This window comes from Conger conger, chromosome 8 (assembly GCF_963514075.1).
Source record: "Conger conger chromosome 8, fConCon1.1, whole genome shotgun sequence".
Lineage (NCBI taxonomy): Eukaryota > Metazoa > Chordata > Actinopteri > Anguilliformes > Congridae > Conger > Conger conger.
The window spans coordinates 3,876,022-3,900,703 of record NC_083767.1 but is presented as its reverse complement, the minus strand read 5'-3'; the positions used below and the strand labels follow the sequence as shown (position 1 = coordinate 3,900,703).

The 24,682-nt window shown below is 45.2% G+C and overlaps 2 protein-coding genes and 4 non-coding genes across 9 annotated transcripts in view; 4 read left to right on the top strand and 2 right to left on the bottom strand.

Annotated features, from left to right (window-relative positions):
• Window positions 1-3,140: 3,140 nt before the first annotated feature.
• si:ch211-119e14.1 (uncharacterized) lies at window positions 3,141-7,177 on the top strand. 2 transcript variants are annotated; one of them, XM_061252405.1, is made up of 3 exons: window positions 3,150-3,274; window positions 4,631-4,826; window positions 5,094-7,177. In XM_061252405.1, the coding sequence occupies exon 3, from the start codon at window positions 5,099-5,101 to the stop codon at window positions 5,996-5,998; it is 900 nt and encodes a 299-aa protein (XP_061108389.1). In that variant the 5' UTR covers window positions 3,150-3,274; window positions 4,631-4,826; window positions 5,094-5,098; the 3' UTR covers window positions 5,999-7,177. The 2 variants fall into 2 exon arrangements, with proteins under 2 accessions (XP_061108388.1, XP_061108389.1); XM_061252404.1 differs by lacking the exon at window positions 4,631-4,826 and having other exon boundaries at window positions 3,141-3,274.
• Window positions 7,178-9,973: 2,796 nt separating this feature from the next.
• On the top strand, window positions 9,974-10,046 carry trnak-cuu (transfer RNA lysine (anticodon CUU)). The gene has a single exon. It is a non-coding gene; the product is annotated as a tRNA-Lys (tRNA).
• A 704-nt stretch (window positions 10,047-10,750) lies between these two features.
• trnak-uuu (transfer RNA lysine (anticodon UUU)) lies at window positions 10,751-10,823 on the bottom strand. Its single transcript has one exon. It is a non-coding gene; the product is annotated as a tRNA-Lys (tRNA).
• Window positions 10,824-10,986: 163 nt separating this feature from the next.
• Window positions 10,987-11,059, bottom strand: trnat-ugu (transfer RNA threonine (anticodon UGU)). Its single transcript has one exon. It is a non-coding gene; the product is annotated as a tRNA-Thr (tRNA).
• Window positions 11,060-11,307: 248 nt separating this feature from the next.
• On the top strand, window positions 11,308-11,379 carry trnaa-cgc (transfer RNA alanine (anticodon CGC)). The gene has a single exon. It is a non-coding gene; the product is annotated as a tRNA-Ala (tRNA).
• Window positions 11,380-11,697: 318 nt separating this feature from the next.
• dtx4a (deltex 4, E3 ubiquitin ligase a) overlaps window positions 11,698-24,682 on the top strand; it is a 22,913-nt gene continuing 9,928 nt past the window's right edge. The window contains exons 1-3 of one of the 3 annotated variants that reach the window (XM_061251408.1): window positions 11,698-12,120; window positions 13,061-13,275; window positions 18,654-19,725. In XM_061251408.1, coding sequence (XP_061107392.1) covers window positions 13,068-13,275; window positions 18,654-19,725 — 1,280 coding nt within the window. In that variant the 5' untranslated portion in view covers window positions 11,698-12,120; window positions 13,061-13,067. Of the gene's footprint in view, window positions 12,172-12,842; window positions 12,921-13,060; window positions 13,276-18,653; window positions 19,726-24,682 lie in introns of those variants that run through there. The other 2 variants (XM_061251407.1, XM_061251406.1) reach the window with 2 other exon arrangements.

The following is a 24,682-nucleotide window of genomic DNA, read 5'->3' as shown; positions in this document are numbered from 1 at the left end:
CGCTCGAAACATAGACCCAGGATCGCCATTGGATCGGCCGTACAGACTTTCGCTCTTCGGGTACCGCCAGCCGGGCACCCGTAGTTGCTCGACGAATAACTACTAGAAATGTGTGATGTCACTCAAATAGTTTTTATGCGTAACTACGTGATTCAAGATCCATTTTAAAAGCAGTCGGTTACAAATTGTTTACAACAGAATAAAAAAACCAAAACAAATTAAAGTGGCAATCCGAAATTACATGCGCAATAGCGTCAACGTTAAATCTCAAAAGATGTAGCGTCGAGTTCGACCCTCACGGGGCAATAAAATGGCGCCATCAAGTGGCCCAACAAAACAATGGCAGGTGGAATTTATTGTCCATGTTTCTAAGTAGCTAACGTTAGCTAGCTAATAAGTAATTTCTTGGACATTGTATTTTCTTATTGTGATAGGGTGTCGAGGTCCATTAGATTAATTTATAGAGCAGGAAATGCCCAGAGCTCAATCCAGCTAGCTACAAGGGATTATTTAAATAAATTAATTTGATATAAATAGCTATATTAATAACCGTGAACGCTTAGCTGGCTAACGTTACCTTGCTCTTTGAACTCTTTGAAGCTGACACTGTGACAGTTGAGGTAACTTGCTTCATATTGTTACATTTATATTTCTTTACAGTTGGTAGCTAACGTTACTCTACGTGTCCATAACGACCACTGGCAAGGTAGAATCGCTGGTCCAACCTGTTGGATCCCGCATTTCGTCCAACCACGACGAATTTTTCTCGCGATGTCGGGGAAGAAATATCCAAGTAAAACAAAATATTCACGGTTCTCTCAGCGAGCAAGCGACTGATTAATTTAATTTTCCGTAGGGATACATACCCTGGTTGGCCACATATTACCATACCATACCATATGTGCTCTGATTGGCTTATTCTTGGTACAATTCGGTACTATTATTCACATTTTTTGGTTGGGATACGTGCTCTGATTGGCTGCCTCCTGCAATTCTTGGGTTGGATTTACAGTAGCCAACGGGGATTTGATTGGATTGTGCTACCAAAGACTCACGGCTCGGCCAATCACGAAAGGGTCTCTGTTGCGCTCCCTCCCCAAAGTACCTAAGTACCTAAGTACCAAAAAATAACCTACGGAAACCTGGGTCCGAGTACCTCGGAGGGCGCCGCAAATTTTCATATCCCCAACCCATCAACCGTGTACCTGACATGGTAGAATGTGGCACTGAAGGCATAGACACCTGCTGGTCATTACAACAACCATTTATAGTTCAGCCACAGAACAATTGATAAGAAACCAAACGTGCATTGTGTACAACTACATACAAAAATAATTGTGTCCCAAACCTTAAGTCCATGATTTTAGTGCTCAAAACAGTGCTTTTGTGCTAGAAAATACGCTCAAAGAAGGCAGGCAGACTACTGTACCATGTTACACGGAAAGAGGAAGCTTTTAAAAGAGCAGGTTGGGTGTAACCTGCACAAGGAAGTTCGTCAAGATGCCTTATGTGTGGTCGTAGTGGTTGTTTACTACCTTTGCACACTGGAGAGAAAGTTTCTTATTCTATCAATATTTCTGGCAAGTTGTACTGCCATGACAGACTGCCACTTTGCCATCTGTGTAGTGGAGGGCAGATTGGGCAGCAAAGGGGCATGGGAAAAAAGATGACCCCAGCATACCTCAGTAAAAAGCCCCCATAACGGCCTCATTAAAACATGGCAGTAATCAATGGTGCTTCCTTCAAGCTTGTTGTAAAAGTGTGCTTGTTTTAACAGACCTACCCCCACATTGCTCCAGGGGGGATTGCCCCCTGTTTAGTCTAATAAACTGTAAGTCGCTTTGGATTCATGCATCAGCAAAATAACTGCAATGTAAAAAAAAAAAAAGCTCATTCTACACCTGCAGTTCAATCCCCGGAACAGCCATCTGTAGTTTCATTACTGTCTCAGTAAAGCTCCTGAATGCCCTGCTGGATAACAGACAGCCGAGAGGACCCTTCTGCACACACAGACTGCCAGAGGACTGACTGCACACACAGACTGCAAGAGGACTGACTGCACACACAGACTGCAAGAGGACTGACTGCACACACAGACTGCAAGAGGACTGACTGCACACACAGACTGCCAGAGGACTGACTGCACACACAGACTGCCAGAGGACTGACTGCACGATCTACAAGATCAGTATCTTCATAGAAAGAGGAAGAGAAACAACTGAAATCATTTCACAGGCCAGTGGAACCAATTTTCCATGCATAGTCAGCACATAAGCGTGTTATATGAACAGTTATTCATAGTACAGATGTTCACCCCCTCTTCCATATAGCGATGCAAAACCACGCCTAACAAAAAAATCTTCCCTGACAGGCCTGCAGTGGGCTGCTATACCATCACTGGCATTCATTAGTATGCTTAGCTTCGATATTTGAAAAAAGAAAAAAGGGGTTAAATGGTCTGTATTTGTGCAACTGTTAGTGAACTGAACAAACAGGCACAGGGTTGAAGCCTTGGCCCCTTTATCTCAATCTCAGCCAGTGTCTGTGTTCTAAGGCACTTCCTGTTGGAGTGCAACAGTGCGGCAAACTGCAGTTTGAACTGGCGGCATCAACACATACAAATTTGCTGCAGGGGCCGATGAGTTTGAGACAAAGGCAGATCATCCATGACTATCTGTACATTAGTCATGTATTAGTAGAGCACAACATCTCCTTTCAACTTTCCTTTCCTTTCAAGACTTATCATTACCCTTCAGTTGTCAATTCAATTCACACAACAGTTGCAAAGTATATTCCTATTCTACTCATTAAATGACTGTAATCTACATTTCAAATAGCACAAGATGCATTATAAAGGTGGTTCCAATGAAGCTTTTATAACTTGTAGTTATATTTGGTGCCTATCCATAGGTCCAATGTTCATATATTTTTTTCTTTTAAATTCCTCAATAGTTCCAACTGTAAAATTTCTGTTTCATGGCTCCCAAACCTCTATCATTGTGTTTTATGGCAATGCCTGAAAAAGCCTTGCAGCAGTTTATTGCAAATTAAATTAAAAGGCTGCTAGCTTCACACTTGCCACCCCCTCCCCACTTCCTGTCTCTCTCTCTCACATCCGCCCCAACTTCTCTCCCTGACTTGCTTCATTCAGCTAATTGGGTACCTGCAATTTCACATGTTAGGCACGCTTTCTTTAGGCACGCTTTCTTTTTTTCTCATTCATTGTAATTTCCTCTTGCTCCCCACAAGGATTGCGTTTGGCAAACACAGGAATGTGAGTAGAGTTCTTAATTTGTCATGAAACATTTTGTTTTATCATTTTTAAATGCGACATATAAGCTTCCTTGTTCTGACGCAAGGGCGGCCAACTGTTCTTGAGCATTCCTTCTGTAACTTTCACTCGTCTTTGTCTGACTGTAATTTTACATAACCTCTCCCGTCCGCCTGTGATTCTCTCACCAATATTTTCCTCCTGTGCTCCTCTGTTACTTCCCCTCCCTCCACACCTCTTTACTTCAACAAGAAAAAGAACAAACTCATTTATCTTCCTATGCCCTTCTTTCCTGCGTGTTTAATCGTATGTCAATGTTGCACAGTATGAGGTGAAAATTGCATCAGTATGTCTCGTTTCAATGTAAACTTGTCTTTACTTATGACTTCCTCTCAAGAAACAATACTTAAAATTGGTTTTAGGGTTCTCAGCAGAAGCTCAAGATATTGTGAGGCTTCCTGAGGAATTGTCTGAGACCAGACACTTAATATAGAAGTAACCTACAGTCAGTATGAGGTTTTTCATGTGATATTTAGTCCTGCATAGTTATTCATCGAAAGATCATATGTTCGATCCAATGCAGTGCAAATGGATTTGTACTCAGTTTGGTGTACCTGATACCCATAAACATAATGACCATGCAGCATGGTATATTATATGGTTTATTGTTCATTTGCGGATGCATTTACAATGCTCAAAAAATATTATTTTGCAACTATTTTCACTGCTACATTTTTTTGTCATCCAAAAAAAACGAATTCAGCCGCGTCTCAGACGGACATGAACAATATGAACAATTGCTGAAAATCCCTAATTTGAGTTTGTATTGGAAACAACTGCTCATGCCTCGGCGCACTGTGTTTCTCGTCTGCAAATTGAAACAAGAGTGGAATATGTTTCAACCACAGCCTTTTGACTTCCTGTCGCTGAATTATAAGGACCCTGCAAACACACGGCCACATCCTGCCCCAGCGAGGCTGGGTGCATGCTCAGCAGCAATGGCAGACCTTTGATTTTACATCTACATATAAAGCAAACTTTGTGTCACTGTGTTTAACACTGCACCGTTCCTGAGCATGAGAGTGCACAAGAGAATATGAACATGTATTCTGTGCAGTTCTTTCGGTTCAAACACAAACACAAACACACACACACACACACACACACACACACAAACACACACACTCACACACACACACACACGCACACACACACACACTCACACTCACACATACACACACACACTCACACACACTCACACATACACACACACACACACTCACACACACACACACACACTCACACACACACACACAATCAAAAAATCAACTAAAAATGGACTTATCTCCTCTACCGCAGCACACTGTGCATTGACTGCCACTCCCCTGCACTTTGAACAGACTGCCAGTGCACCTCTCCTGCACTGTGAACAGACTGCCAGTGCACCTCTCCTGCACTGTGAACAGACTGCCAGTGCACCTCTCCTGCACTGTGAACAGACTGCCAGTGCACCTCTCCTGCACTGTGAACAGACTGTTGGCCCAGGACTTTTCAGGTGTATGCACTGAGCAATTATCTGATCATACCGTAAATGTCCAGTGTTCATTTGACTCAAACAGAGTACATATATGTGTAGCTGGGTTGAGTTGATTTTATGCTTTTTAATGTATATTATTATTATTATTATTATTATTATTATTATTATATTTCACTGTGCAGATCTGCCACTTATATAAGAACTGTACTGAATGTTGCCCTATGGATCATAAAAATAAAAATATATACATTTCTCATCTGTCTTATCTTTCCCTCACACGTCTAGCCACTATGAAATCATCCACAGCACAGCCACTGCACGCCTCCTATCTGCCATTACTCTGCCTTCTGACGCTTCACATTGTCACCGGAAATTATATCATGGCTTCCACCACAGACATGGAAGCTTATACTGGCTCCAAAGACGCTACTGGGTTTCCTGATGCCAGAGAGGGAGTATATTCTCTATCAAGGAAATTCATCCGTGAAATTCCCGGTAAAGAGGACACCCCAGTCCGAAGGAAGCGTTCAGCCAGTTCGTCCACCAATGTGCCCTACACGCCACCTGTTGGCTTAATAGTGTTCCTCGTCATCCTGCTGGTGGTCATCATCCTGGCCCTGGTGTTCTTCTACAGGCGGCTTAACCAGGAGACTGATGGCCAGTACGCCCCCGCAAAGCTCCTGAACGCCGCCATGGAGTGGGCACGAAACACGGGCAGGGCCATCGACAGCAGGAGGCGGGTACTGCTGAGGGGCCATACCAGCGAAGACGAAGAGATGGGCAGGCAGGATGATGATGACGAGGAGGAGGAGGAGGAGAGGGAGGAGGAAGAGTGCAGGGAGAAGGAGAGCATGCATGAGGGAGAGAGCCTGGCAGAGGATGAGCAGGGAGAAGAGGACTCCTCTGATGACTACTCCAGCTTGGAGGGCTTCTGCCCGGGCGACGGAGCCATGCTCAAGGGAAAGAAGGGGAAGAGAGCGAGCCAGGAAAAGAAGGAGGAGAAAAAAACAGAGGTGATGGATGAGAAGAAAGAGAAAGAGAAAGAGGAGGAGAAGAAGGAGGGAGATGAGGGTCGTCAGGCAGGAGAAGGGTTGCTGGCGGACCTGAAAGAGTTTTCTGGCAATGCCATCTGGGCAGAGGAGAAGACAAATGAGGTAGATACGAACAAGTGTGACCTGACTGAGCTCTGAACGACGGAACATGGTGAGAGAGAAAAAATAAAAATAAAACCAGAGGGAAGAAGGTGAGCTTCGAGCTAGAGAAAGGGAGATTTAAAATGAACATGAGGTGTGTAAAGATAATTCAGAAAAGGGAGATAGGGACAAAAATCTACGAGGGTGAAGAAGATCAAGTCTGGAAATGGACTCACAAATAGATTAAGAACGAAAAAGGAAACTGGGGTGTATCTTGTGTTTAAATACATTTTCACATATTTCCATTGGGTTATTTTGTACATTATATGGTTATTTTTGTATTTTCTATGTTGTGTATATTTTTCATGTAAAACATTTATATTGGAAGTGAGTGAAACAAATGAAAAATATTTCTTGTTCCAGATAGTAAACTGACTTTATATAAAATACAAAAAATGACTTGTGTGTCACAAAAATAAGAAATAAATAATCACTTTTTAGTAATAAATACAATGTATGCGTACATACATACAATCATAGTATTTAAAAATGAGTCATATCATCATATTACTCAGGGTAGAGTGTTACTGAGGAGTTCCTGTAAGTCTGCACTTGTTCTAAACTGCATATCAAGTGGTTGTTCCTCCCATTATAACCCCAAATACATAAAAAATCATTTAAATAAAGCCTTAACTTTCTGACAACACACAGCAAACACACAGCAGAAACACAGCAAACACACAGCAGAAACACAGCAAACACACAGCAGAAACAAGGATGACTGCAGTATTATGAAGAGCATAAGATTTGATTGATAAGACATTGATGGGGCAGACCACGGGATTGGAGATAAATAGAAGCAAAACCCAGGACTGGGTTTGGCTTGGATTGGATTTTCGGGGGCCAGACTCTCCCTCGAACAAAAACAAGGGGTGAGAAGGGAATAGATGAAGTTGAAATTGAAAAATTATGAATTTAGGGTTGTCATGTGTCAGCGTAGCAAAAAGAGAAAATAAGCAGCAATATTTTTCATTTTAGAGGAACATTGGTGGGAACACAAAGGTCGGAAGTTCGATCCCCATCTGAGACATATAAAACTCATTGTCCTTTGTTATGTACATTGTTATTTTCATCTATGTAAATGGACTAAAAATAAGAAATGAATAATATGTGTAATGAAGCAGCCTGAATGTGTTCCCTTTTATTAAAATAAATGTTAATTCAGTAAACAATTCAGATCCATCTACTGCATGAGTAGTTAACCACTTTTATTTCCTTAAAAAAAACTCTTGAAATACAAAATAAATCAGAAAACCCTGAATAGCTGTTAAACTAATAATAACCAAAAATATATAACTATATATCAATATATATTTTGCCATCAGAAAAATCATAACACATGAACAGCTAATAATGCCATAGGGTTATGGGTTATGCTACAGGGGGTATATCACAAAGCAGGATTACTGAGTTAGCTGGATAAATTATCAGAGTAAAACCCGGAACAGCTGATTTTTACTTCAGTCCATGTTCCAGTTTTTGAAGGGTTCCGGGTTTTACTCAGTGAATTTATCCAGCTATTTCAGCAGCCAATCCTAATCTGTCATCCAAAACTGCAATGCCACATTTGATTGGTAAGTCGATGGGCAGGGTGAGTTCTGATTGGCAAGAAATATACCGCAGAAGTAGGAAGATTTGATTGGGAAGAAATGGACCAGGCATAACACCGATTGGAAAGAAGTGGAAGCAAAAATGGAACTCGGCCTGTGATTGGTTTTCGGGAGTCAGACTCTCCTGCCGGTTAATAAGATAATAAGTATATATATATATACATATATATATATATATATATATATATATATATATATATATATATATATATATATATATGTTAAACATACTATACAAACCCCTCCTTTAAAGCCTAGTACGGACACCAATCGCTGTTCAGACAACGTCCCAGGAACTGAGATCGTTTCTCTGAAAAAAAAAAAAAAGATCGCTTCTCTGTCATCTTCTCAACAATCGGATTGAGTTCAATATGGCGTCCGAGTTAGCTACAGCGTAAATACGAACAGGGGGTTAGAACTAAATTTAGACGGAAGAAACAACCAGAAAGACGCATGTGTTGGAGGCCATTTTATTTTGATTGAGTGAATATTAGCATATTCCTGCCGACCGTTAGGCTAACGGTATCGCCACATCCTCAAATTTGTCTCGATCCCATTAACTCCCATTATTTTATTTAACCTCGCTGAAATTTTATCACTCTCGATAAAAGAGAGTGATAACGTCAACAAAATTGTGTGCGTGTATTTTGTTTGTCTGATGCATTTTCGATGCAAAGGCAGAAGATCCGGGAAAAAGTTGGTTATTTTCGTTTATTCTTGGGCACGATAGCACATTCACATGTGGTAACTACGCCTCGCTGTATTTCTACGTAGTAGCCAATCTGAAAAACTAAACTAAACTAAATCCGGAAACATTTTAACGTTAATACTCTGTTCAAGATATTATTATCCGTTGTAACTCCGTAGTTAGCTACTACTTTAAACCTGTTATTCTAAATGATTTATTCTGTAATCTCAGGTGCTGCCCTGAAAACTGAAAGGGTAGACCAGCGTTTCCCAACCGATGTGCCTCGGCCGTGCGTCAGGCCAGCTCAGGTGTATGAATAATCAATTAATCAAAAAGAAGTTTCCATGAATTAATTTCCTAACGGCTGACCAAGCTTGATACACTCGCCTATTTCATGCGGTAAGTCTACAGCTACTCGCTACATCTATGTAGATACGGTTGCAATAGTCTGTTAAAACTACTTCGCTAGCTTAGCTAGCTACACACTCGTATAAGCCTAATAGTAATACTCTACTAGTAGGCCATATCATTTCCAGCAAGAACATTCAGGCCTTCTGTTCACATTTTATATGAATGTGTGTCACTCGCTTTGAGAGTAGTGTGGTGGTGTGCCGTGATATTCTGTAAAATGTGAAAGTGTTGGGAAACGCAGTGGTAGCCTATACAGTTTCTCCTGCAAATATATATGAGACAAGATAGCTGATAGAGAAAGTATAAAAGTAGTTAAAAAGTTTGACAATAAGTTCCACATTTTGGATTATAAAATGAGAGCTTCCAACAAGAAGAAAGCTTGTGATTCTTATCAATTAAGAATTGATAATTTAACGTTGTCAAATACTTTAGCCAACATGTATTTTTGTTCATGCTTTTGAGTAAAGGTGTCACAAAGACAGGTAATTCCAAAGTCATTTCATGGCGTGTATAGTGTTCATTACACTTGTCTATCACTTGTTGGTAGCGCATTAGACTTTTAATCGGAGGGTCAAATGTTAAAATCCCTATTTTGGTGTTTTTATTTTTATTGTTGCATAAAACACTATAATGCATTTGACACTAGCCGATGGTGGGAGGGAGGAGAGCGAGGGAATATAATTTGTCCCTCCCTTTTCATAATTCAGAACCGAACCGCACTTGCCGTGGCTGCCATATTTAATCCTGACATTTTGGGGACCCTCAGGAAGAAAACGTGAAATTTGGATTCAGGTCCCATCCCAATGCTGTTAGCTGTGGCACCCGTACATAAGGGTGGCGTTGGAGACCCCATTGTCTGTTAGCCAGCTCCTCCCCATTCTAACTCACACTGTAGCAGTCATAAAAGCCTGTTCAGGTTTACCTGCTCTAGTATGTCCCTAACAATGCACATCATAAATCACCAAGAGCGCACCCTCAATGCAGTACCCCTGGATTGTGCTCATGTTGTTGCATCGTGTGTGTCATTTAAATTATAAACCGGCTGGATGGATTCTTACCGATACCCGTGACAACAAAAGATCCTGAACCAGTGCAGGTTGACAGCAAGCAGCCGGACTTTGTCATACACAGCCCAGACCCGTAGATTCTTTGCGAAGACGACTGGAGAGGGGTGGTATTACTTTTTTGCTAGGCGGTCTTCTGGAACGCTATACTCTCATTGACACTGTTTATATGACTTTATTTTCCAGAAGGTTGCTATCTGCCCGGCTAGCTCAGTCGGTAGAGCATGAGACTCTTAATCTCAGGGTCGTGGGTTCGAGCCCCACGTTGGGCGCTCCTTTTCTGTGATGGTGTTGTGGTTAGCAGGATTATTTACAATTTCTAAAACGATTTTCGGACCAAAGTTAATTTGCATTGACAATTTCAATACTTGAAGATCACTGTTACTTCTGTCACTAGTGTAATAGGGGTAAGTGCACAGCCAAAGTATTTAATGTAGGTCCCAGGTACAAAGCAAGGAACTAACACTGCTATTAATGTTCCCTAGTGAACATATTAAAGTGAGTGAGACAGACAACGTTTTGACCTGTTTGGTCTTCCTCAGGTTACTTTACATGACTCATATTGTGGAAAATGACATTTCCCTTGCTATGTGGATAATAAAAGAGTTGAACGTGCTATAAAAACACTGTGAAGGTATCACAACACACAGTCCCAAAACAACACAATCTGTACAAAGAAAATGTCCAGTTAAACAAACCCTATTTATTTTTTACGTGCATATGCTAATTCACTTATTAATAATTGGATTATGGAGGTGAGTGTCTTCTAAATGAATGTAATGTCATTTGTATTCAGTTTTAGGGGTTGTCTCAGCACTCTTGTGCTTGGTGAAATTTTAACATGTTAAATCTGACCTGATAACCCAATAGTTATTCATGGTTATACGTTCATATTTATTTTGCATCGCAGTACGCTTTATCGGCTAGTGGCAAATGTTACGTTTTAATGCTACAAATAGAATTTTAAAAAAACTTCCGCCCGAACAGGGACTTGAACCCTGGACCCTCAGATTAAAAGTCTGATGCTCTACCGACTGAGCTATCCGGGCTCTGAGGTATAATGGTATTGAAGGTATAATTGAAAATACACCTTCAGATAAAAGTCCAGGAATAATAGGTTTTTTTTACGTTTTCTCGGCTGCCCGTATTGCAAGTGTTTTTTGTTTTACGTTGTTCACTGCTAGCTTGCAGTCAGAGCAAAAAATGTTGCGAAGGCCCCAGCGAGATTTGAACTCGCGACCCCTGGTTTACAAGACCAGTGCTCTAACCCCTGAGCTATGGAGCCAACCTGTCTACACCGTCGGCGGCGTTGCATTAAATAGAAGCAAAAGTAGTATCATTGCTCAGTGAAGTGAACTGATTGAGCTTGATCATTCGCTTTACGACTTCGTTATGTGTTAATATGTTATGCGCTTTTACCCTCGCAATACACGTAACCTCTCGTGACAATACTTATGTGCCTTGCCGAACGGTACAGATTTCATAGGCTATGGGTAAAGTAGTCATAGCACTTTTACGCCCTAATTTTACTGAGGGGATGTAGCTCAGTGGTAGAGCGCATGCTTCGCATGTATGAGGCCCCGGGTTCAATCCCCGGCATCTCCATATCCTTTTGGGATGTAGGTTTTCTCATTTGCAATCGCTACAATTGTTAACGGGTTAAGGAGTACGATATCAACTCCCGTCACAAATTTTTTTTTGAACAATGATCTATCCATGACAGCTAAGCGTAATCAGCCAATGGTGATCATGGTGTTACTGAAGCAGTCCAAGCGTTGAGCTTGCTAACTGTGTTTTACTTCAGGTGCATAGGCGGAGTGATTGACTGCAAGAGGGCGGGCTTCTGAAACGCGATTGGCGACTAGCGAGAGCACAATGTTTGCATCGGGCGTGGCAACAGACCTGGTGACACACAGACACACACCCACCGTCACTCTCGCTTTCATTGCGTAGAAAGACGAGTCTATGGAGAAAGGATAAGAAAAATGGGTACAGAAGACGAAAAATAAGCCAAGTAGACAACATCAGAAATAGTCTTTTTATAAATAAAAAAAATGGGGCGGCTTGTCGTCATCTGATGCCTTCTCATAAAGGAAACGTAGAAAGAAAACGGGCGCTTGTGCATCGGAATATATCATTATTGACGTTAGCTTCGGCACAGGCTTGCTTGATACAGTGTTTGTACTTCCAATTAGCAGAATAGCCGTGAAACTGAAAAAAAAATCCATTCGCATGGAACGACGAGACGGACACACATGAATTTCGACAGACTGTCAGTTCGCCGTCTTTGGTTTGATTGGAGACACAAAGGACGTTTTGTCAACAAGGACCAAGCTAAAGTCGTTGGTGAATATGCCTATTTACCTTCAATTTGAGTGAATACATGCAACTAGCTAGGTAAATATTATTTGGATTTGATAAATGTGCAACATTAAGAAAACAGCTGCCGCTTTAATCTGCTGAAGCTTTCATCCCTCATACTTTGCACTCAATCTGTTGCATATGTATTTTATAATGGAGTGATTGTGCCAAAGTGATTGTTGGTGACGCTAGCAATGCCCATCGCTATATTGTCCATTGCTAGCCGACTAGATAGTTAAGTTACATTTAAATTCTAACGTTTACACTGGTAAAGACTCTAGCTAATACTGCACAGGCACCTCATTTCATACCAACCACAACGCAGACAGAAACATTACGATTTCATAACGCGTAAATTAGCTTAGGTTGTTTATGATAATCATTAGCTGGCTAGAGCTACCTGTTGTTCGCGAGAAGATTTATGGACCATCTTCTCTCGCATATATCACATATCCACGTTCATTGGCAAACATTCTTATTTTGTATTACCCATTTAACTATATTACAATCCAAAATGCATACTGTACTTGCTAGCTAGCTAACTTAAACCCAATTTAGTGAAGGGCCAACAGTCAACACAGATTTTGTCACCGTAAAAGCTGGTGTAGCTACAAACAATGGCGTGGGGGGCCAAACGCATCATGCTAATTTTGCAAGCTAACGTTAGCTAATAAATTACATTTCCATCACTATCAACCATTCGAGTAGCTCTAACGGTAGCGAACTTAAACTGTTCTTCCGCTTTGTGCTGATGGAGAACAAATGTATCATGCTAAGTTAGCCAGGTAGCGTATTGCTCATTTAGCCGTGCTATTGCTAGCTTTAGCTATGTTTTTTTTTTTTTCCCCCCATTCTGAATTTCCCAGGCTATAATGCTAGCTAATTTCAGTCAACGTGTAAGTAAAGAATGCTCGTTTTCTTTCAGGAATACGATGTTGCTTGCGTCTGCCGTGGTCGTGTGGGAATGGCTGAACGAACACGGGCGCTGGCGTCCTTACAGCCCGGCCGTGTCTCACCACATCGAGGCTGTGATTCGAGGCGACCCTCGCGGCGGCAGTGTTGTGCTGGGCCAGGTTGACACCCGTCTTTCGCCTTACATTATAGACCTGCAATCCATGCACCAATTTAGACAGGACACAGGTAAGATATGAAAAATGTCTGATTCGTGACGTTATGGTTATTTTCTTTATTCTAGCTAACTAACATCGGATAGATATTAGCGATCAAGGCCTTGATGGTTTGAATTCAGTATCGTTACAAAGCCTGAGGAATTGTTGATTAGCTAGCTGAAATGACCAACAGTGCGAGACCGGAGAATAACGCGTACAAAGAAAGAGCAAAACGCATCTGGTCGGTTCTGGTAGCTGCCCAAATCAAATACTTAGACGTCGCGATTCAACGCATTAATCAAAGCTGATTCCATTTGCTTCACGTTTACAATTGTGGTTTAGTTACGTGTGTACACAAATCCTGGCACCGTTCTACATTATAAGATGACTGTCACCTGTCCGTTCGCGGCTCATTATGTCGTCCTGCAAATGGGAATCCGACTGGCTGACGGGTTCCTGCACACGAATGCAAATGTTAGCTCGATGGGCCGATCATTGGCCCTCAGGATTTCCACATTGGGTAATAAAGAATCATTGCGATTGATTTCATTGACATGCAGGTATTGTTTTCGTTAAATACTCCCCATTCAAATTCATACTTTGAAATGCATCACGTCACCCCCCAATCCCCCTAACACTTAGTTTTTTTTTGTGTGCGCTCTGACCCTAATACAAGGCGTCTTAAACTCGCGACTAAAGATATCTAACAACTTTATTGTTAACAATCAATTCTAGATATTGGTAAAAGGTGTGAACATATTTGTGTTTATTCGTCATTGTGTTCCGAGAAGAGAACAAGTGGACGCCAGCGATGATAACGGCTATTAAAGTTTTGGATTAAGTTTTATGCGTTAATGTGCGGTGATGTAGAACAGATGGTTTCTGGATTTCAGTAAAGTACATCGTTTTCCTACTGCTGCAAAAATTCCTATTGCAGCTGTTGCTTCGGACTCACATTGGTGGGAAAAGGAGAGGGAGAGGGAGTTGTCTTTAAAACTTCATAAAGTCCAAGCCTTGGGGAGGAAAGAAAACCCCACTGATTATTTTGTTAACCCTTAAACTAAACGTGTGGACCTTCTTTGTTCTGATTTTGAGTTTTAAGGAATTTTGTTTCGCCTCTTTAGTTCTGTTCTGCTGTGGAATATGGTGATAACCATTGTGTTTTGAAATTGAATGTTGCATTTTAGTGTTGTTTGACTACAAGTATTGTAATCGTAGCAGTCAGTATTCATACGTAACAAGTGTGGCAGTGAATATCAGAATATTAATGGCTTAATATTAATATTAATATGGGAAACCAGTTCACTGAATACGACACTAAATGAAAGAGAAGAGGATACATCAGGGAAACTAAGTCAAGAGCACACATTGGCACTCAGCTCCATTATCGAGTTCAGTGAACACTTGTTGGAGCTGTATCTCAAATCCAATGACATATTTATCTACTTGGAATGTAGTATTTTAGTGGTGTGATAGTATAGTTTCATATCTTATCTTGCTTAGTAGCTATGCCTTGCAAAGGAGATTTTAATCTCCCTGTGTTTAAATATATGTTAAATGTCAGGAAACTGCAGAACTGCTGCTCACTGGGTGTTTTTAGTTTTTCACACCATTCTCTGCAAACTCTATAGACTAGTGTGTGTGAAAATCCCAAGAGATCAGCTGTTGAGATACTCAAACCACCCTGTCTGGCATCAACAATCATTCCACGGTCAAAGTCACTGAGATCACATTCCTTCCCCATTCTGATGGTTGATGTGAACATTAACTGAAGCTCCTGACCCATATCTACATGATCGTATGCATTGCACTGCTGCCACACAATTGGCTGATTAGGTAATCACTGGTGTTCCTAATAAAGTGCCCAATGAGTATATATCACCATGTCATGCCCTGTACCGGAGGGATGTCTGCACGTATTTGTGTCTTTCAATCGGAAGCCGATTTAGGCCTTGGAAATGAAAACAAGGATCCTTCAGCCAATGAACAAATTAAAGAGAGTTCCCTTTTTGTTTGTTGATATGATACCAGCTTTCGTGTAGCTATGTTTTTGATTGGCTCACTGTTGTCGTGTCCGACGAAGGATATTTTAGATTGTAGAACTCTCTGATGACATGGCTGTACTCCAGAGCAACCCCTTTAAGCATCGCTGCGCTGTTGTTGAAACGCATCGGTGAGCAGCAGACTCTGTCTGGCACCCTGGGATTCAGACGCCCGAGGTGTGCAAGGTGCGAATCCTACGAGCGCTGTTCCAGAGTCGGCCCGGGTGAGGGCCTGCTGGGATCTGCATGCAGGTTGGGAGGGAGGCTGACGTCATAAAGGATTGTTCCACACAATGCGAGAATGCCAGTGGAGAAGGGTGTGGGTCGGAGCTCTGCAGACAGGGAGGTGTCCGTGCCGCTGCTCCTTTGTGTGTTGGAGTGCTGTGCAGAGCCAGCTGGTCCGACCGCACACACGCACAGCTGGGACCGGGCAAGGTCAAGGGTCAGCTGCATTCTCCTGAGGTGCCCGGCCCGAGGAGACGGTCCTATCCCCGGCTGGGCGGGGGGGGGGGGGGGAGAATTCAGTTCTCAAGCTGAATTTTAATTTGGACGAACAGAACAAAGCGGGGATGTTGGCCGTGGGGGGAAGGGGTGAGCAGATCATGGGGAGAGGAGGACCGGGGGAACGGAGAGAGAGAAAGTTGGGGGGGAAGGAATGAAAGCCAAGAGAGAGGAATGGAAGTGTTTTTAGTCCCCCCCCTCTCTCTCGATTTTGGGTGCCAACACTCCTCTTGTGTGCCTAATTCAAGTTGAAGGTTAATAAGAGGGATTTTCCAGGCAGGAGAAAACACTGCATTGTGCTGGACTTTGGTCTGATGATCATCATGTGGTCAGGGCTGAGGGGGAAGTTCTCTGTAAGCGTGCTCCTCCGCGCTCCTCCACGCTCCTCCGTGCTCCTCCGCGCTCCTCTGCACCTCTGCGTTTCCGCACGGGCAAAGTGGGGACAACTACAGAGCGCAAAAAGTACCTTTACGGGTCAAATCAAATAAATAACATCACATTTCAGCAAGAGAAGAAATGGCAAAGCTGCCAACCTAGCAATTTCATGGAGCAGTTTCTATGTTTAGAGAGCCCCCCCCCCCCCCTCTGCTGAGAGGCCAGCATGTAGGCCCCCCTGCCTGGGAAGAAAACGCAGAGAAAGAGGGGTTCAGGGGCGCGACAGACGACTATTCAGGAAGCGGGCGGGAGGAGGGGAGAGATTAGAGCCCAACTCTGAGGTCGTCCTCTGTCTTCATAATTCACCAAAAGAGGAGAAATGTAAGAAGCTGTTGCTTTCATGTCCCTGGACATGTCGTGGGTTTGCACAGAGATGCAGAACGCATATATCAGCGCTCTGTAAGTCTGGTCAAGGCTGGCTGTCAAATCATTTTAAATATACTCTGCAGAACCAAAAAAAAAAAAAAATGGACTTGGGTCTCATGCCACCCCCATCAGTAATGCGATGGAGAAAGAGTGAGAAAAACAAACCAAAGTCAGCAAGTATGAAATGAGAAAAATACTTTTTTTTTGTTGCGAAAACACCTCTCAGCAAATGTTTATGTTTGTCTTTCTGCAAGACAGGAATCTCGCTTTACAACACTTTTTTTTCGCAATCGTTTTTTTAACCCAAATTCTTTTAACTCTGTACTATCGCAGCGCTAAAAGCTTTTAAACGTTTATTCCTCCATAATAAAGATGAATGAAAGAAATTGACTACAGAAAATGACCAAATCCTGTTCTTTGTACTGTTATTGATCATTACAATTACTTTAATGATGCTAATTATCTGTCTATTGGGTGTACACACACCATGGCTGCTTAATTTGACCTTTTTCTATTGAAAAAGTGTAGTAAGGGCTGTTGTGCTGTCTCATTTGCAAGCATAAACACGTATTCTGTTGAACTTGTGAAGTTCTGAACAACTGATTATGTCTGGGGGATCTTGCTGTAGAAAGGTCACCAGGGATGCCTCAAGTTTGTCCAACTTGCTGCAAATATGTCCCTCATCCCGAAGTCCAGCTCTAATGAAGGAGTTCTTCATTGTCAGGGCTGGCATGTTCATTTTGGCGTTGGACCTCAAAGTTTGACTTGGAGGCAACCGGCGCATTCCTAGCCCGGTGGCATAGAAGTTGCCAGGCAACAACAAAAACCACTCTCAGCCAGGCAACCATGGCGATGGGGGAAAAGTCATATTGTGGGAGCAGGGGCTGAGTGCATGTCATTGAGTGTAATGGAAGGTAACTATTTGTGTAAAGACGGTGAATCCTCACTCTGTGAAGTCCGGGCCTTCCTTTTCCCTGCTCCGGTCGGTGGTGGGCTTTTTCACGGTGTTTTCCTGAGATAGCGTTTCGCTCTGCGCTGTAGTTCCTGAGCCGGCTGACTGGCGTTTCGTGAAAGTGCCGGCGTTCGCTCCTCTACATAAGCATGGCGGCGCTCTGCCCGGCCCTGCGGCCTGCTAACTGCACTCGGGCCCTTTGTGTGCGTCTGCTGATCTGCATTCCTGCGTTGGCTGTGCCCTCGGGCGTCTCGCTCAGAGGGACCTGACCAGCGCTCCTGTGCCCCCCCCCCCCCCACCCGCCCTTACAACAACAGACGCTGCGCATTTTGGTCAAAGTGTGAAATTACAGCATAATTCCACAATCGGACCCCTGACCCCGTGGCCCCACAGTGAAATACACAATCTCGTTAACGAGCTCCTTGAGCTCCCTTTTGTGTCGATGTCTAATTTCCTGTAATGAAATTGGCTGTACTTTGATATGATGAAATAAAACATCTCATGGAGATTAAGCGGTATTTGAGACTGGCTGGGGGCCTTAACCTCGTGCTGTAAAGGATGAAGTGATGTTCAGTTGATTAGTTGAAGCAGGAGACGATCCCCCTTGAGCAGTGTGGGGTTCAGGGCCTTTTTTCAAGGGCCCAACACCTGCACTGATCTTATTGTGCCTACACAGGGGCTTGAACCACCAACTTTCCTGATCCCAGTCAAGCACCGTAGCCACTAAGCCAATGGTTACCAACCATGTTCCTGGAGATCTACAATCCTGTGGGTTTGCATTGCAACCCTAGTTTGGCACACCTGCTTCTACTAATTAGTTGCCTAGCTGTTGAATGAGGTGTGCTTTGTTTGGGTTGGAGTGAAAACCTACAGGACGACAGATCTCCAGGAACAGGGCTGGTTACCTCAGCACGAGGCTTTGTCCTTTTTCTGTGCGGCATTTTGTTCTGAGCTGTAACTTTCCCCGCAATCAATCTTTGACCCCTGATCGTGGCCCACAGTGAAAATACACAAATCTCGTTCTTGTGCTCTCTTTTGTATATCTGTGACTAATTTCCTGTAATAAAATGGAAGTGAAATGTCTAATTTCTGCTTTTTTATGCCCCCCCCCAGGGACCCTGCGGCCGGTGCGGCGGAGCTTCTACGACCCCACGTCGGCCCCGGGGCAGGGCTGGCTGTGGGAGTGGGAGAACGACGCGGGGTCCTGGACGGCCTACGACACGGAGGTGGGCATCGCCATCCAGGCGGCGCGGGACCGGCAGCAGCCCTGGCTGGACCTGTCCCCGCTCGGGTTCTGCTACCTCATCGACTTCCAGACCATGACCCAGATCAACGGGCAGACCCAGCGGCGCCGGCGCATCCAGCGCCGGTCCGACCTGGCCTACCCGCTGGTCTCCGGCCCGCTGCCCAAGTCCCACGGCTGGGGCGCGGGCGCGGGGGGCGGGGGCCCGTCCGGAGCCCTGCTGGGCGTGGGCGTGTCCGGGATCAGCGCCCCGGGCAACGGGAGCGCCTATCCGAGCGGGACGCTCCCGGGAACGTCGCTGACGCCGCTGGGACAGCCCTGCGCCTGCCAGCAGTGCATGCTGGTGTTCAGCGTGAAGACCAGCGCCATGGCCCACACGCTGGGCCGCAAGCCCCCGCCCAGCAAGCCGCCCAGCCCCAAGTCTGCGCCCATGGGGGGCCGCCTGTCCTCCGCGGCCATGGGCGGGGGGAACTCCTACACCCTGCCCCACCCCCTGTCCTTCTCCCGCTCCCTCTCGCCCTATAAGAACGTGACGGGCGCCAGCGCCAGCAGCTTCGCCCACTCCTTCTCCCTGCTGGGGCCGGCCACCGCCGCCCTGTCCCTGTCCTCCACCCGCCCGCCGCCCCCGCCCCTGCCCCCGCTGCCCCCCCCGCCCCCGCCCCCGCCCCAGCAGCTGCAGCCGCCCGCAGCCTCCGCCGCCGCCAGCTCCGCGTCGTCCTCCTCCTCCTCCTCTTCCTCCTCCTCCGCCACCTACACCACCGCCGTGCCGACTGCCACGCTCATCTCCACGGCGACCAGCACCTCGTCCTCCGCTCCGGCCCCCCGCACTCTGAGCTCTGCCTGCGCCGCCCCGCTGCCCCCCCGCGCCAGCCTGGCCGGCCTCAGTCGCCCCGCCCTGCACCGGATCGCCGTCGCCCAGTCCCGCGCTCTCATCGCCTCCGGGTGAGTGTCCCCCGAGCAGCTGCTGAACTGCACTGAGCAACAGCTCTTTTTACTTCCGTCCAGGTTTTACTCAACACTATTATCCAGCTAAATCGGTAATCCTGCTTCGTGGGTTTTACTCAGTTATCCAGCTAACTCGGTAATCCTGCTTCGTGGGTTTTAATCAGTTATCCAGCTAAATCAGTAATCCTGCTTCGTGGGTTTTACTCAGTTATCCAGCTAAATCAGTAATCCTGCTTCGTGGGTTTTACTCAGTTATCCAGCTAAATCGGTAATCCTGCTTCGTGGGTTTTACTCAGTTATCCAGCTAAATCAGTAATCCTGCTTCGTGGGTTTTACTCAGTTATCCAGCTAAATCAGTAATTCTGCTCTGTGGGTTTTACTCAGTTATCCAGCTAAATCAGTAATCCTGCTTCGTGGGTTTTACTCAGTTATCCAGCTAAATCAGTAATCCTGCTCTGTGGGTTTTACTCAGTTATCCAGCTAAATCAGTAATCCTGCTTCGTGGGTTTTACTCAGTTATCCAGTTAACTCAGTAATCCTGCTCTGTGGGTTTTACTCAGCGCAGTTATCCAGTTAACTCAGTAATCCTGCTTTGTGGGGTTTACTCAGTGCAGTTATCCAGCTAACTCAGTAATCCTGCTTTGTGGGTTTTACTCAGTGCAGTTACCCAGCTAACTCAGTAATCCTGCTTTGTGGGTTTTACTCAGTGCAGTTACCCAGCTAACTCAGTAATCCTGCTTTGTGGGTTTTACTCAGTGCAGTTATCCAGCTAACTCAGTAATCCTGCTTTGTGGGTTTTACTCAGTGCAGTTATCCAGCTAACTCAGTAATCCTGCGTTGTGATACAGGCCCATGCACAGAACAAAACCTGGAACACACTCTCAAACCCGAAATCTGGACTGAAGTAAAAAGAGCCGTTCTGAATTTTACTCTGCAGTTATTCACCTAATTTGGTAATCCTGCTTTGTGATACAGGCCCAGGGGTGCACAGCAAGGACCGAACCATTTTTGTGGCAACTTCTGCTCTTATTCTTTAATTAGCTCAATCATACTGCATCTTGCTCATTTGTAATGTCACTCACCAATGTGAGTTTCAGTCCTCTTGGTGTTTTGAGCTTGGCTTCTCTGAGGGTTGTGTTTTGGTCTTGGCTTCTCTGAGGGTTGTGTTTTGGGCTTGGCTTCTCTGAGGGTTGTGTTTTGGGCTTGGCTTCTCTGAGGGTTGTGTAATGAGTTTGGATCGTCCAGCGGGTCGTGTAATGTGACTGTGCGGTCCCGGAGGAGTGGAGACGGTCTGCAGCCTCTGATGTGGTCAGTGAGGAATTTGTACTGGGGTTTAGGTCAGCACTTAACAGCCAATCAGCTGGCCTATTTGTCAGCGATTACCGTCTGGGGGGAGGCAGCGATTATCAAGTTGCGGAACGAGATGGAGGGAGCTTACAAAAGGAGAGATGAGCGATTCTGAGGAGGAGATGGGGAGTGGGAGGTGGGGAGGTCAGTGTGGGTCAGCAGACCACCCCCCTGCACCCCCCCCCCCCCCTTTGCTCAGTTCCCAGGCTTTCTCATTGGGCCCTTCTGTCTTCATTGTGTGCACCAGGCTGTGTTGCCACGGAAACCTTTGTTGGCAGGCAGAGGCCTAGGCCACATTTGCAACACAATGTGTCCTTACTGCAGGGGGGGGGGGGGTGAGTGGGGGTGGGGTGGGGTTGGGGGGTGTTGGTGAAGTGGGGCGGGCGGGGGGCAGACAGAATTTGAGGCACGGTCATTATTACAAGAATCTGTTGAAGTCTGTGTTGAGACATTTGTATAGTTGGCTGTGTGTGTGTGTGTGTGTGTGTGTGTGTGTATGTGTGTATTGAGGTTGGGTGGAGCTGCAGACTCTCACGTAATGGGAGGGTAGACACAGACAACCACTGACAACAGACAAAGGGCCACCTTAATCACACTCCGAAACGCTAATATTGACCGATTAGTGGCAGGCTGAATTAATCAGTACACAGACGGCAGTATGAGAACAGAAAAACAGTGTGGAGGGAGGAATGATTTCACCAAACTTCTAATGGAGACAAACCTGCCCTAACACAGCGCACACAGCTGAATACAGATCATACATTCATGCAGGGACAGACACACATACGCACACAGAAAGCTGATGCTGAGGTCGCCAGGGAGAGGGGAGGAATGTTATTTTTTCAGCAAAACGAAAGTGGGGAAAGGGTGTGAGTGGGCGGTAAATGGCACGAGAGCTCAGTAGCCAGTAACCCAGAACAGGCCCACCGCACAATCAGCACGTTGCATGTATGAAATGTGATGAAATATCCTGGCATGTTGTACTGTGTGTGCTGTAGTTCCCTGTGTTCTGCGGTTCTTTTGAGGGACGGGTGGAGTCGGGTTTCCGCTCGCGATCGACGTTCCCCAGCCTGCCGTCGTCGGGCTGTTGTCTGTGGGCTGAAATGGGCTGAAATGGGCTGAAATGGGCGTACTGCAGACGGGACACGGGCGAGCCTGCGGACGAGCAGCCCCAGGCGGACGTCTCTCCGCTCTAAATGCCGTGGCATTTCAGTCACCACAGCCCAAATCTGTCTCTTGGGTCACCGTCCTATGATTGTGTCGAGCTGGGTCCTGAACCTGTATGAGGGGCCTTCCTGGTGTGGTGGTCAGCATTAGCAAACCTCTTCACCAGTTCAGATTATTGGACATTCCTTTAGTTATGCCCTTGACCTAAATATTTAATTCTTTTATTTAATTTTTAATTTTTTTCTCACGCAATAGTTGCTTTGTCCTTCGACTCGTTTCTTTCTTCGACTGGATTTTTAAAGAAATTGTCGGACACACGGAAGAGGAGTCTGAGACCTGTGAGAGAGCCGAACGGACTGGTGTGACATAAACGTGGGATATTATTCCCGCTTCTGACCTGATGTGACCTGAACAGGGAGAATCTTCCCTCATTACACAACAAAAACACCCAATTAAGAGCAATTAACAGCTCGTTACACTTCAGGAATTGCGATTGTGTTCGGAACAAAAACTATCTGCGTGGGATGGTCCCAGAACCGGGTTCTCCTGGTGTCTAAACCCCGGTGTAGAGCGAGTGATTTAGTGTCAGGTTCAGGGGTTGGTCAGCAAAGGTGATTTGAGACCCTGTAGGCTGGCTTGGGGGACAGAAATGACCTAAGTGGGTAAAGGAACAAACTTTCATATGCATGTATATGTATGTGAGCTTTTGTCAGTCTTGGTGCTTATGTATGTGTGCACATATACGTGTGTGCATGCGTGTGTATGTGCGTGTGTGCGTGTGTGCTGGTTGTATATATATATATGTATGTATGTGTATGTGCGTGTGTGCGTGTGTGCTGGTTGTATATGTATGTGTGTGTGTGTGAGTGTGAGTGTGTGTGTGAGTGTGTGTGTGAGTGTGTGTGTGAGTGTGAGTGTGAGTGTGAGTGTGAGTGTGAGTGTGTGAGTGTGAGTGTGAGTGTGAGTGTGAGTGTGAGTGTGAGTGTGAGTGTGAGTGTGAGTGTGAGTGTGAGTGTGAGTGTGAGAGTGTGAGAGTGAGTGTGTGTGCTGGTTGTATATGTATGTGTGTGTGTGTACATATGTGTGCCTCAGTAATGTGGGTCAGGGATGGGCTGGGTGATGCAGCTCCTCCTGCGTCCAGATGGGCCGGCGAGCATCACCCCTGTCACAGTTCAGGAGTCTCCCTCTCTCTCTCTCTCTCTCTCTCTCTCACCTCTCCTTCTGTTTCTCAGTCTGCTTCTCTTTAATCGCCTCTCCTGCACGTGCACCTGCTCTTCCACACCTCTCTCTCCCTCCCTCCCTCTCTCTCTCTCTCTCCCTCCCTCCCTCTCCCCCGGCTGTGGTTAGCCTCTATAATCCTCCGTGACTCGGTCAGCGCTCACTGACTTATCCGTGTCACGAGTTCTGTGTGACCTGTCTGCTGAGAGCTCACCGGCCCTACACTGCTGCAAACAAATGCTGTAATTACACAATAATAATATTTAAAAACAGCAAAGGTGTGTAATTACACCGTCCCCGGTGGCGTTTATGACAACTAAATATTTACCCAAAAAATTCAGCAGAATGATAATATTTAAAAACAGCAAAAGTATAATTCTGAATCTCAAGACGCGTGTTACCCTTCTTGTAAACCGTAAGTTGGTGTCAGGCAAAATTCCATTACACTGATCACCAGACATGCAGGTGAAAACTGAGTCATTTCATAAGAGACAGCAGTGTGTCACATAATGTTGTCCAACTGCAAAGCTCAATCTTCTCTGTGTATCATTTTTCACATAAAAACATTATGAGATCACACAAAGACACAAAGTAAACATAAAAATGTTGTACGGAACTGTGTAATGTCGAAGCGGTTTTGAATGTAAACACTTTTAACTTTAAAGCGTTTCTCAGTGTGGTTGAAAGTGAGAACAGTTTGAAGTCAGTTTTAAGCTGCCGGGAATCACGCCCACGTCAACAGTGACGTTAAAAGGCCCCTGTGCACCTGTTTCGCTGTCCTCTCTCACCCTTTTTCCTCTGCCTCCCCACCCCACGTCCACCCCCTGTGTGTGTGTCTGTGCGCCTGTGTGTGCGCGGCTGAATAAGACAGATGGGGTGTGCGGTAATGCTGATAGATTAGCAGGGATCAAACGTGACGAAACATTCTCACAGTCAGCCCGTGCCGCCCCCCCCGTCTCGCACGTACACACTTAACCCTTTACAGGGCGGGGTTTTCCGAAATGTTGGTGTTCTCGGTGTTCTGGAAATCTATTCAATCCATTTGAGTCACTGGTGGTGATTGTGACATCAGCATGAGAATGTTCAGTCAAGAACATTCTAATCACATATTTTCCATCGTGAGAAACAGTGAAACATCAGCTAATGATCGCTGATCTCACACCAGTGCTGGTCTCACACCAGCGCTGGTCTCACACGAGCGCTGGTCTCACACGAGCGCTGG

Coding starts and splice junctions, on each gene's coding strand:
- si:ch211-119e14.1 (XM_061252404.1), top strand. CDS start 5,099: ATGAAATCATCCACAGCACAGCCACTGCACGCCTCCTATCTGCCATTA.